Raw genomic sequence first — 12,199 nt, 5'->3', positions numbered from 1 at the left:
TGAAGTTGAGCGGCCCCACCTCGTGGGGTTGATGTGTGGATTAAATGAGGCAACCTCAGCCCACTGCTGGGCCCACATCAGGCCTCCCTCCCCCAGCTGTTCTTCACTGATCTAGGAGGAGGTGCCAAGAGGAGCCATCAAGGGGAATTAAACCAGCTTTCCAGTGACCTAATGGCATGGCAGGACACATGTATTTATCTGGAGGATGACCAGGGGATTCCCTATGCAGGATGAACTCTACCTTGATCTTTTTCCATTGTTTCTCTCTGGCTCTGTCCACTGGAGCAGCAAAGCCCGCCCGTTCTCTCTCAGGTCAGCTGGAAAGTTGATTAGTTCACTTGGCGAAGATTCTAAAGTTCTAATCAGAGTCCAGGGGCTTGACTCCTGTCCTGCACTGTTAACAGTGACCACGCCCACGTGGGATGTTGTGAATGGTTCTAACCCAAAAAGATAGGCTTCGTGGCTTGTTCCCTGAGAGAAAGTTAACAAGTTAGGTGTCTGTTAGAAGCCAATAGAAGGTTATTCTCTGGACTGCACGACCATGTCAGAATGCATGGCATTCACAATGGCATAGATGCACAGCAAAGGTTTGGATTCATGTTGAGGAGACAGTGAGTGTTCTTTCTGCTTGCTCTCGTCCACACTGAATACATCAACTAAAACAGTGGTTCTCAACCAGTATGTCAAAGCCCCCTTGGGATGTTGAAGAACTCTTTCACAGGGGTCATATATCAGATATTTACATTATGATTCATAACAGTAGCAAAATTACAGTTATGAAGTAGCAATGAAATAATTTTCGGATCAGAGGTGGTCGCCACAGCATGGGGAACTGTATTAAAGGGTCGTAGCATTAAGAAGTTGAAATCCACTGAACTAGCGAATGATTTCAGATATGTGGAAAAGTTGTATCAGATGTCACCTGTAGACTTTCAGAGCTTGAGACCTACAAGTCGTGGTGCCCACGACGAGAGCTGCAGTTAGCTTAACAAAGAGCAGTGGCCCCATGTTGCATCCTAGCAGCTGTGGGGAGGTGGCCAGCAGGTTCATGGGAAGTCTTTGTGAGATTTAGCAGGGACATGCCTAAAGCTCTAATCTGCAATGCTGCTTATTCAGACGTGAGACCCTCTACTCCCCAGCCTTCCCCAACTCATTGTGTGGCTGTGCATTTGTATCTTACAAATTTGATAAAACAAACACAAGAAAACAGCAATGAGCCCATTGGACTCTAAATGTCCAAACACCCTTGGAGAAGCCTGCTATTAATGTAAATGTGAAATTATTCCTATCTGTCAGAAGCAGCGTAACTAAAACCATGAAATGCGCCCAAAATGATTGCTATCTAGGCTTTGAGAAATTCGCCCTTGTTGGTCTAAAAGGAAAAAAAAAGGGATCGCGGAATTACTTTTGTTTGTTTGTTTGTTTGTTTCTTGCTCACAGAGAGACATTTAACATATTTTGCATAACTTAACTGGAGCTAAGAATCTTAACATTCTGAGAGGCCCTGGGGTGTTCTTGCCAATCTGGGCAGGATGGATATGTCTGTTTAAGGTAGGAATTATGCCTGCAACAGGGGTTAGCAACATATGCACGAGTAAACACACATACAAGCACGCACACACATACACATACACACACATTTTGAGAGGGGGTATTTCCTACTGTGGACTGTGACCACTGACTATGAACAATCATGACTAAGCTTTGTTTGGATGATGATGGTGACTTGTAATGACATGTGATCACCTTGGGTTTATTAGATGTTTAAATGTGACTTTGATAACCTATCAAGGGTTTCTTTCTTTCTTTCTTTCTTTTTTTTGATGGGTAAAGGTAGGGAAAGGAAGTTATTTCTCAGGGTGGGTAGCTGAGAACATGGACACAGTTATGAGAAAGGATTTCTTCTTAATTTGAAATCTTCCAAATGCCATTTTGGGATGAAACTGTAAAAACAAATACCACCAAAAGATGGTAGATGTATTTTTTGATTCTCTCTTATTCCATGAGAGACCTGGGTAAAGAAAATACAGTTTCCTTTATGGATCTGAGACTCGTGAAGTCAATTTTCCTGTTTCAGTATGTCCCATTATGACATTACACGCTAACCTCCTGGAATCTTTTAATATTTAAACATTTGCTAAGCGGCCAGACTCTGAAACAAATTTTACAGAAATATTAATTTCTCTTTTTTAAAATATTAAAAGTTAGGTTATGAATATTTAAAAACGTATTTCTCCACAACATTGGATTGGTCTTTTAGATAAATATATCAGCAGATCAGGATGACCACAGTGAATATTAAACCTGATAGTGCTTCCAGTCCTGATTACAAACATTCTTTCCTGACAAATGATTTCTTTTCTCTGGAAATAGGGCAAACATGGGTAAGATTAATAATGCAAAAAAGAATAATTCTTTGTTCAGAAGATTTGGTAATAGATGCCAATAGAAGCAGAGGCCCCAGAGTGATCAGGAATCACCTCTACCAGATTATGCACAGAAAAGTGGGCTGTTGGGGCAGACTTGGAGATGTTTTTGTCACAAGAAATTGGAAAAGCATGTGGGCTATAAAGCAAAACCATATGTATATTGTCAATCGTGGCACCTGCTCCATTACGGTTTATTTCATAGCAGAGACTTCCATTCAGCCCCTAGGTGGCAATGCTATCAAACACTTCTCATAACACGAGTGCTAATGATTAACAGCCGACTGTTCTATCTTCCAACATACTCCCGGCAACCGTTAAAAAAAATAACACAACTGATTTCATTATAGATTCTTTTAATAAACATTTATGGCTCAGATCCTTGAAAGCGAAAGTATCCCAAATGCCCCCGCCTCAGAACCTCCGCCATCTAATGTAGAAACCTGGCCTGTGTTTCTCAAGTTCAAGTTCCGGCGTGCGAGGCACAGATGCTTCAAGGTGTGATCCTGTAAAGGGTGATTTTAATAGTGCTTTTCTTAATCTGGTTTACACTTACTGTACACACACACACACACACACACACACACACACACACACTTTGCACTTGACTGCAGAACAGTTCCCTTGTTACTTTGTTATTTCTGAAGTCTCCCCCCACCCCCAGCCCACACACACCACATTTGACTGGAGAACAGTTCCCTTGTTACTTTGTTCCTTCTGAAGAGACCCCCCCACCCACACACTCTTCACTTTTCTTGCCTTCCCTCATCTTCAGGTTTTATATTCATCACCTCCCCTCTTTTCTCATCTTCCTCTTCGGATATTTTCAGCTTGGCTTAGTCTCTCCTTCCTTTTTAAAATTTTCATTTTATCTTCTAGAATTCCCTCTTCATTATCATCTCCTATTCCTTTAGCTATTAAGCCTTGTATTTGTTGTCTGAGGCTTTGGATTTGCTGTGTAATAACAGAGAATGACCTTGAACTTGAAATTCTGTGCCCACCCTTCAAGTCTGAGTGACGGGATTGCCAGTGTGCATCACCATGCCCAGTGTTATGTGGTGCTGGGCTGAAACCTAGACTTCCTGCGTATAATAAGGTAAGCACGCCACCGTTTGAGTGACACCCCTCCCCTGCGGGTACTTTTGAGCTACACGTATTGGATCTCTCACCTCTGGGGTATCAGTTCACGCTTGCTTCCATCCTGATCTTTGTTGGTACCCCTCCCACAGTCTTTACTGCAGAAGTTTATCCGCGATTGTTACACAGCAGATGGAGAGTAACTCAGTAAAAGAGGGTGGGAAGGAATTTTTACTGGAACTAATCCTGATCTGCTCTCACCACTGAATCCAAAGAGATTCAGCCTCTTTTACTTTTTAAAATTTATATGCAGACATGTCAGAGCTGGGATACAAATCAGTGTGTCATTTATGAGGCGTAAAGGCAGGGCTCTCTGGAATGCTCGGCTGGTGGAGGCCCTGCTGCCAATTTGAACTACATTTTAACCTCTCAACTCTGCTCCCGTGGACACGTGAAACCACTTGGAGTCTTCAGCAGTCTGACAATTTTACACCATCTCCTCTGATTATTTTTGACGACTTGAAATGCCCCAAAGGTGGCCAAGGGGTCAATAGGTTTATGTAGGTTGAAAATGATCAAAAATTACCATTGATCTGTAGCTGTCAATAAAAGGCTGCATGGGGATAGTCCCTGCACAAATGTTTAAACTGCAGAGAGCTACCTAACTTAGTCACCTTTGAGTCTATTGATCTGATGATCCAGCAGTTTCCAGAGCTTTCCCTCTGGTCTTTGTGGTGTTTTTTCACTAAGCCCATCCACCTCAGCCGTTAGGAAGCCTCTTTAGGCTACTCACAGTAATGAAGCCAACGTGGCGAGGCTTGGGGGCTGAGAGGCCATCAAGGAGTCTTATGTGTGTTTACTGCAGTTTGGAAAAGGGTTAATCTTCGTGGGCACGATTCACTTCATCCCAAGTCAATGGGATTTCTTCTGCCTTTGCCTTTTTATTTGTTATTCTCACTTTCCTTGGCTCCTGATCCTAAAATGGATCTGCTCTGGCTTATACATACAGACCAGCTGAGGGGTGTTCCTTTACCCCTCAGTTCTCACACATGCAAAATCCCAGAGAATACGTGACTTTGAAAGGGCTGGGGAGAGTGCTCTGTTGGAAGCGTGTGCCATATCGGCATGAGGACCTGAGTTCAAACCCAGCTACAGAATGTGCTGTGTAGGAAGGCGCATGTGTGCAGCCCAAGGGCGGGGGAGCTGGAGATGGGAGGAGCCCTGGACCTGCTGTCCAGCCAGCCTCGCTGAATCCATTGGCTCAGAGCTCAGTGATAGATCCTGCCTCAGAAAAGAAGGTGGAGCATAATCAAAGTAGATACCTCAGGCTTCGACACACATGATCACACATGTGCATCCACACACACATGAACACATACAATGTACAAAGAGAACTTTAGACCAACCCATATTAAAACATGTCAACCTCATAGATTCTTTCTCAGCCACATTTTGCTTTCTCATGACAAAATCAAGGAACAGCTATGTATGGGAGCTTATTTAAGTTTCAGACTAAGAACGTAAGCAAACATGAGAAGCCATTCAGTCTCTCCTGTCCAGGGTCTCATGTACTATTTTCTAAAGACATGGGTCTGGAGGGGACAGCTACAGCCAACTGGACACCTTTTCTATGTTCTGATGCTAATGAAATATTTTTTCAGTTTTCTTAAGTCCAGATAATCTGATTTGTGGGTTATGCAGGGTTTTCACCCCCTTCCTTTCTTTTCCATTTAGGAAAGTAACATTTGAGTTCCTCAAAGGTTGATCAACATATTTGCATCTAGTATTTATTTTGCATGGGTGAAACCAGTCTTAAGAAATGTCATCTTTACTCATTAGCAACATCTCAATCTTGGCTAAATAAACCCACAGTGAACCAGGCTAAGACCTCCAAGACTGAAAAGTGGGTAACTTCATCATTATCTTTACCGTAACCTTCTCTGCTCTATGCTGGCAGGAGAAGACATTTATGGATGTAGATCTACGTGCATGCAGAGCTGCTGTCAATCAGAGATCAATTCACAATACAAGAAAGGAAAACAAGACACATTCCAGGCTCCTGGCCTGTGGTTTCATGTGTGTGTGTGTGTGTGCAAGGTGCCGTCACTATGAAATGAGACAGATCTACTTAGATGATGAGGGGGCAAGCAGCATGGCCAACAAGCGGCTCCATCCAAGACTTTAAATGTTGTTAAAATTACATCTTAAAAGTTATTCTCTCTAAAAAGTTAGTGTCTCGCTATCTGTCTGTCTCTCTCCCGTGTGTGTGTGTGTGTGTGTGTGTGTGTGTGTGTGTGTGTGATGGTGACTGTGGTGGTGGTCAGTGGACAACCTGTGGGAATTGGTTCTCTCCTTCCACCATGTGGGTCCTGAGGATTTAACTTGGGTCATCAGACCCTACAGAAGGCATCTTTGCCCTTTGAGCCATCTCCTTGGCTCCATATTCTTTAAACATTTTGAGCCTTTTGTGCATGAAAGCCTTCGTGAGGATGGAACATGGATGGAAAGCACATGGATTGGGTTCTGATGAGGTCAGAACTGGATAGAGCTGGTCTGCTCTGCAGAGATGCATACAGTTCTGAACCTGGTTCTGCTGTCTGTGAGGAATAGAGTGGCCTTTTAGAGTTGGGGCGAGAGGAGGTGACATTTTGGAGAAGATGCAAATTGAAAGTGGGGTTGAATTTAGGACAAGAAGAGCTCACTATGGTCGTGAGGACAGAAGAGAACTGGCGGGGGGACCAGCCCTGCAACTACGCAGGTCAAGAGCCAGGGCTATGAGCTGGCCCACCCCAACATCCACCCCATCTATGGTCTGCTGGAGCATGTGAAGGGACCTGACTCACAGATTCAAAGCTGCAGGATCTCCACAACACAGGGCAACAACAGAATATCCAAGAAGAGTTTCAGTGAGGGCCCAGCATCGATGGTGTATACACGAGAGGCCTGGAACCAGATCAATGATTCTGCAGTGAACACTTGTGAGTTAAGATGTATGGACAAAGGGGTTTATTGTGTGACTCCCTGCGTCACACTGCAGCTTCCATGTTTAATTTTGTTCCCTTCCCCCCTTTTTTTCTTAAATTTTGTTTTATTTGGGGAAGTACGCAAGGACAGAGAGTGGATGTGAAGGGATGGGGAAATGAATGGGATCAAGATACATGGTGTAAAAGACACAGAATAAATAAAAAGTAAGAAAGAAATAAAAAGATATGCTATAAGCTACTTTTTTGTTTTTTCTTTTTCTTTCTTTTTTCTTTCTTTCTTGCTTTTTTTTTTTTTTTTTTTTTTTTTGAAACAGGGTTTCTCTGTAGCTCTGGAGCCTGTCCTGGAACTCACTCTTGTAGACTAGGTTGGTCTTGAATTCACAGAGATCTGCCTGCCTCTGTCTCCTGAGTGCTGGGATCAAAGGCATGCACCACCACCACCCAGCTATAAGTTAAACTTTTAGAATCGTAAAAAGCAATAGAATGTTGCCCTTGGTAGGTTGACCAAACCCAGTGGAAAGCCACACATGGGCAGCACAGACTAGATCTGATGGGTGGTGGTGGGAGGAAAAGGAGGACATAAAGTTGGATGGGTAGGGAAGAGGGGATAAATCTTGGAGGAGCAAGGGGAGGGGTAAATATGGTTAAAACTCATTGTGGGAAATTCTCAAATAACTAATTTTTAAAAAAAGGAAAAGAAAGCAGGAATTTCCTTTTGTAAAACAAAATGTTTGTGGTGGGGCAGCTCAGTAGGGAAGTGCTTGTACAATGTGAGGAAGGACTCCAAGTCGGATCCCCCAGAAGAACAGATTCAGGAGTGGCAATGTACACTGTCACCTCAGCTGCCCGGTCTACCCAAAATGATGAGTTCTGCCATCAGCGAGAGACCCTGGCTCAGAAAAATCAGGTGAAGAAGTAACTGAGAACAGCCAACAGCAACTTCTGTCCTCCTTGGGTGTCTGTATGGGCAAGCATGCATGTATACACACATATAGACAGACATACATGCATATAGACAGACAAACACACACAGACAGGCACATATACACACGCCAGTCTATGAGTTCTAGAAAGATAGAAATGAGCTCTAGAAAGATAGAAAGTGAGTTGAATTCAAACAGGGTGTTCTATCCACTTTTGAATCATACCTGCCCCATCTGGACTTTCCTGTTTTGGACACATGTCTGTGTGGAACTTACCACATTCTTGCCCCAGCATCTTGCAAAGATCAAATATTTGCAAGGTGTCCAGAAATGGTTAGAGCTACTGCTGTTGACTGGGAAGCAAGGTTAGCTCACAGGCCATGTAAATACCAATGTATTCTTAGTGCTGACACTAACACACAATGTAGAATTCAGGTGCAAGACCTGAAGAATACATAACCACTGAACTCCTCCCCTGTTGTAAGAGCCCGCTTGATTGTTCCCAGCAGCTCAGACTTGAAATAACCACACAGAAACTATATTAATCAAATTACTGCTTGGCCCGTTAGCTCTAGCTTCTTATTTGCTAGCTCCTTACATCCTAAACTAGCCCATCTCCATTAATATGCGTATTGCTACCTGGCTGTGTCTTATTGGATAAAGTTCCACCCCCAGTGTCTATCTCTGGTGGGGCTACATGGCTTCTCTTGACTCTGCCTTCTTTCTCCCAGCATCCAGTTTAGCTTTCCCTGCCTAGTTCTATTCTTCCCTATCACAGGCCAAAGCAGTTTCTTTACTCATTAATCAATAAAAGTAACACATAGACCACAGGACTTCCCACACCATTTCCCCTTTTCTGTTTAAATAAAAATGCCAATCTGTTGTAAGAACCCGCTTGTTTGTTCCCAGCAGCTCAGCCCCGAAATAACCACACAGAAACTGTATTAATTAAATCACTGCTTGGCCAATCACTTAAGTGTATTGCTAGCTAGCTCTTACATTTAGAATTAACCCATTTCCATTTTTTTATAATTTACCATGAGGCTCATGACTAGGTTCCAGCTAGCACCTCACATCTTTCCCCTTTGGTGGCTACATGGTGTCTCTTTGACTCTGCCTACTTTCTCTGTATATAACTCTTCCAGCCTGGCTATATTCTGTTAAGCCATTAACTGAAAGCAGCTTCTTTATTCATTAATCAATGACTTCCCACACCACTCTCCCTCATGACTGTGATGTGTGTTACCCTAGTCTAGGCAGAGGCCCTTTACTGTAACTACTACACACTTCCCAACTTAAAACAGTCAGCAATTAGACCTGTCATTTCTTAATGCCTTCACTTGGCCAACCATCAACACCATCAGTTCTCAACCTGTGAGTCCAACCCCTTGTGGTTGAACTACCCTTCACAGGGGTCACAACTAAGATATCACGCATCACAGATATCTGTATTATGATTCATAACAGTAGCAAAATTACAGTTAAGAAGTAAACAGAAATAATTTTATGGTTGGGGTCACCACAACATGAGGAACTTCATTCCGGGGTCACAGCATTAGGAAGGTTGAGAACCACTGACCTCCACAGAGAGAAGGAGGAGGGTAAGGGAAGAGAGCGTTTCTTCTCTCCCCAAGCATATCATTCATTTCACAGTGAGAGGGGTAAGGAGAAGATGAAGATTCAATTCACAGATATATTCTTTTTGTTTCTTTTTTGAGACAGGGTTTCTCTGTAGCTTTGGAGCCTGTCCTAGAACTAGCTCTTGTAGACTAGGCTGGCCTCAAACTCACAGAGATCTGCCTGCCTCTGCCTCCTGAGTGCTGGGATTAAAGGCCTGCGCCATCACTGCCTGACTCCACAGATATATTCTTGACTGGAAAATTGGCTGTATCAATCAATAAAGCAAAAACTAGAATCCTTACAATATGTACAATGATGCCCTGTTACCACAAAAACACTGAGGAAAAGAAGAACTGCTCAGAATGGCATATTTGTCAAAGGGGAAGATAAAAAACATTAAACTTATGATCATTAAATTTTAAAGTGGCAAATCAGTCACACTAAATATTAAAAAGCAGCACTTCTGATCTATCAAAATTAAAAGTGTGCTTACCCTGTGACCCAACAATTCCATGGGAAGCTAGAAGAACTGTGATAACATACATGTAAGAGAATCTTCCCAGCTAGTGTGCCGTGTTTATGCTACTGTGACTGGGCCGGCCTTCGAGAACTTATGGATGTATGACACCCTCCTAACCTCAGAAGCCAAGTCACAGCAAACAGGGACAAGCTCATTCAATTCTGGACTACAATGAGGGAAATGGGAAGCTGGGAGGGAGAAAAAAGGGAGACAAAGAAGAGAAGAAGAAGATGGGGGGAGGGGAAGTGGGAGAGAGAAGGGGAGGAGGGGGGAAGGAGGGGGAGGGGCAGCTCACACACAGGCACTGCAAGAAATTCTGGAGAGAATGACCCAAGAAATACCACCTGGTGTCTGGCCCTGACTGACAGGGACAAGCCAGTGAGCTCACAGGTATAGCAGGTGAGGGAGGTCCTTGAGGAAGCTGGGATGGGGAAAGAATCCAGAAGATTCTAGCCTGCTGAGGCACTAGGGGCAACACGCAGAGGCAAAGAGGACTTGCTTAATGGTCTAAGATGGTATCGAGCTTGGCACTCAGCTGATAGCAATGTGTGCAGAGTTGACACCACAGGGGTGGGCAGGGGTCAGATGGTGCGAACCCTGTGGGCTGAGTCCAGGCCTCAGATCTGACTCTGGGTTCTGTGGGATAGCCAGGGAGCAGTGCCACCTCTGCACGGCTTAAAGCCACAGTGATCATCTGGGTCCTGGGTGATGAAGGTGTCTGTGAGTCTGCTCAGGCTGATAACAAAATACCACAGCTTCAGTGTGGAGAATATTCCACGGTTCTCTCCTGGCTAAGGCTGGTTAGTAGTGTCTCCTTTGAGGGATTCCTAACACTTCACTGGAAGTGAATGCTCCTGAATCAGGCGATGACTTTTCTATTCTAAGGACTGGCGAGTCTATGAGTCTTTGGGTTCCTCTATGGCTCTATTTTCTGTAACCTTGCTTCCACAGGAGAAACTCAATTCCTTTTTTATTTTCTTTTCCTCCCTCTTTCCTTCTTTCCCTTCCTCCCTCTCTTCTTCCTTTCTTTCTTTCTTTCTTTCTTTCTTTTTAAATCATATTGTTTCCCTAGTATCAAGAAGGTGGAAATAGCTAAGGCTCTGCCCTGGAACTTCAAACGAAATGGTACCTAAACACACTCATTGCCTCTAGAGTCTACTTCACTGTCAGGATCAAGTAGAAGGATCAAAACCTAACCTGTCATTTGCAAGGCTGAGGAATGCCGGAAGCACAGGAGGTCCCAACTCCATGTCCTCAGAAGTACTCTTGCAGCCTGCATCTCTCTGTAGGCTCTGCCCTGTGCACCCTGCACCTTCAGGCCCTCCCTGCTCACCCTGCACCCCTGCCCTTTGTCTTAGTGAACTTCCCGATGAAGCCTTGCATTGGCCCACAGTGCACCCCTTGCAGAGTACCCTTCCATGCTTAGGAACTCCCCAGCGTCTCAAAAACAGTTTAATGCCAGGTCCATTCTGGAGAGTTTGGCTGCCCAGAAGAATCATCTCTTTTCATTCTCTGCTTCTTCTGCTGTTCTTATTTCACAGAATCAGGATCTGTTTAGCTGTCGGTTCTTCTGACGAGGTCTTGAGTCTTAGAGGACAGAGACTGGGGACAGAATGTTCTTAGCACCATATGGGTGCTCAAAAGATGTCTGTTGCATGCATAAATTATCTTTTATTTAAATACATTATCTTATTGGCAATATGCTAGCTATTTTGAAAAGAATATCATAGCATATATCTAATATTTTCTAATACATCTATAAAAATTCCTTGATAAAAGGAAAACAATTATTTTATGTATCCCCAAGGAAAAAAGGACTTCTAATTAAATGAAAATATAAAACTTTAGAGTTTTAAAGTTTATATTTGTTGAGACTCTTAATTTAAGCTTATATGAGCATATTTTTTTTTTAAAGAAAATCACACACAGATGAGCTGATTCTGGCCTATGTAGTGTTTATACTAGTTTTTAATTTGAATACCAGTATCACCTTTCTAAAGACAGTTTAAGTGGTACTTAAACCCAGCTCAAGCAGTTGTGCCAGCCGTGGGCACAGCTCAGCTGAAGTGATGTGTGTATGGTTACATTGACTGAGTCTGTGTGGGTACAAGCAATGCCAACCACATGAGAACTGTGCAGGTACGGGCAATGCCAACCACTTGAGAACTGTGCAGGTACGGGCAATGCCAACCACATGAGAACTGTGCAGGTACAAGCAATGCCAACCACATGAGAACTGTGTGGATACGAGCAATGCCAACCACATGAGAACTGTGCAGGTACGGGCAATGCCAACCACATGAGAACTGTGCAGGTACGGGCAATGCCAACCACATGAGAACTGTGCAGGTACGGGCAATGCCAACCACATGAGAACTGTGCAGGCACAAGCAATGCCAACCACATGAGAACTGTGTGGATACGAGCAATGCCAACCACATGAGAACTGTGTGGATACGAGCAATGCCAACCACATGAGAACTGTGTGGGTACGAGCAATGCCAACCACATGAGAACTGTGTGGGTACGGGCAATGACAATCACATGAGAACTGTCACCAGCAGCACAGGAGATAGTTGAATGCCCATGATTCCAGACCTGAGAATTGTTGAGGAAAAATTTCATCCTTAAATACCAGTGTGTTGCTGG

At 43.7% G+C, this 12,199-nt stretch overlaps 1 protein-coding gene across 1 annotated transcript in view; it reads right to left on the bottom strand.

Annotated features, from left to right (window-relative positions):
- Positions 1-12,199, bottom strand: part of Ush2a (usherin) — a 669,744-nt gene that overhangs the window by 57,602 nt on the left and 599,943 nt on the right. The window contains 1 exon segment of the mRNA XM_041635252.1: positions 254-471. Within this exon segment, the coding sequence (XP_041491186.1) occupies positions 254-471 (218 nt within the window).

Source organism: Microtus oregoni, unplaced genomic scaffold (genome assembly GCF_018167655.1).
Source record: "Microtus oregoni isolate MIOR12 unplaced genomic scaffold, Mior012 000047F_ref0000412, whole genome shotgun sequence".
Lineage (NCBI taxonomy): Eukaryota > Metazoa > Chordata > Mammalia > Rodentia > Cricetidae > Microtus > Microtus oregoni.
Note: the sequence above shows the minus strand (reverse complement) of the source record. Positions and strands in the feature narration are given on the sequence as shown.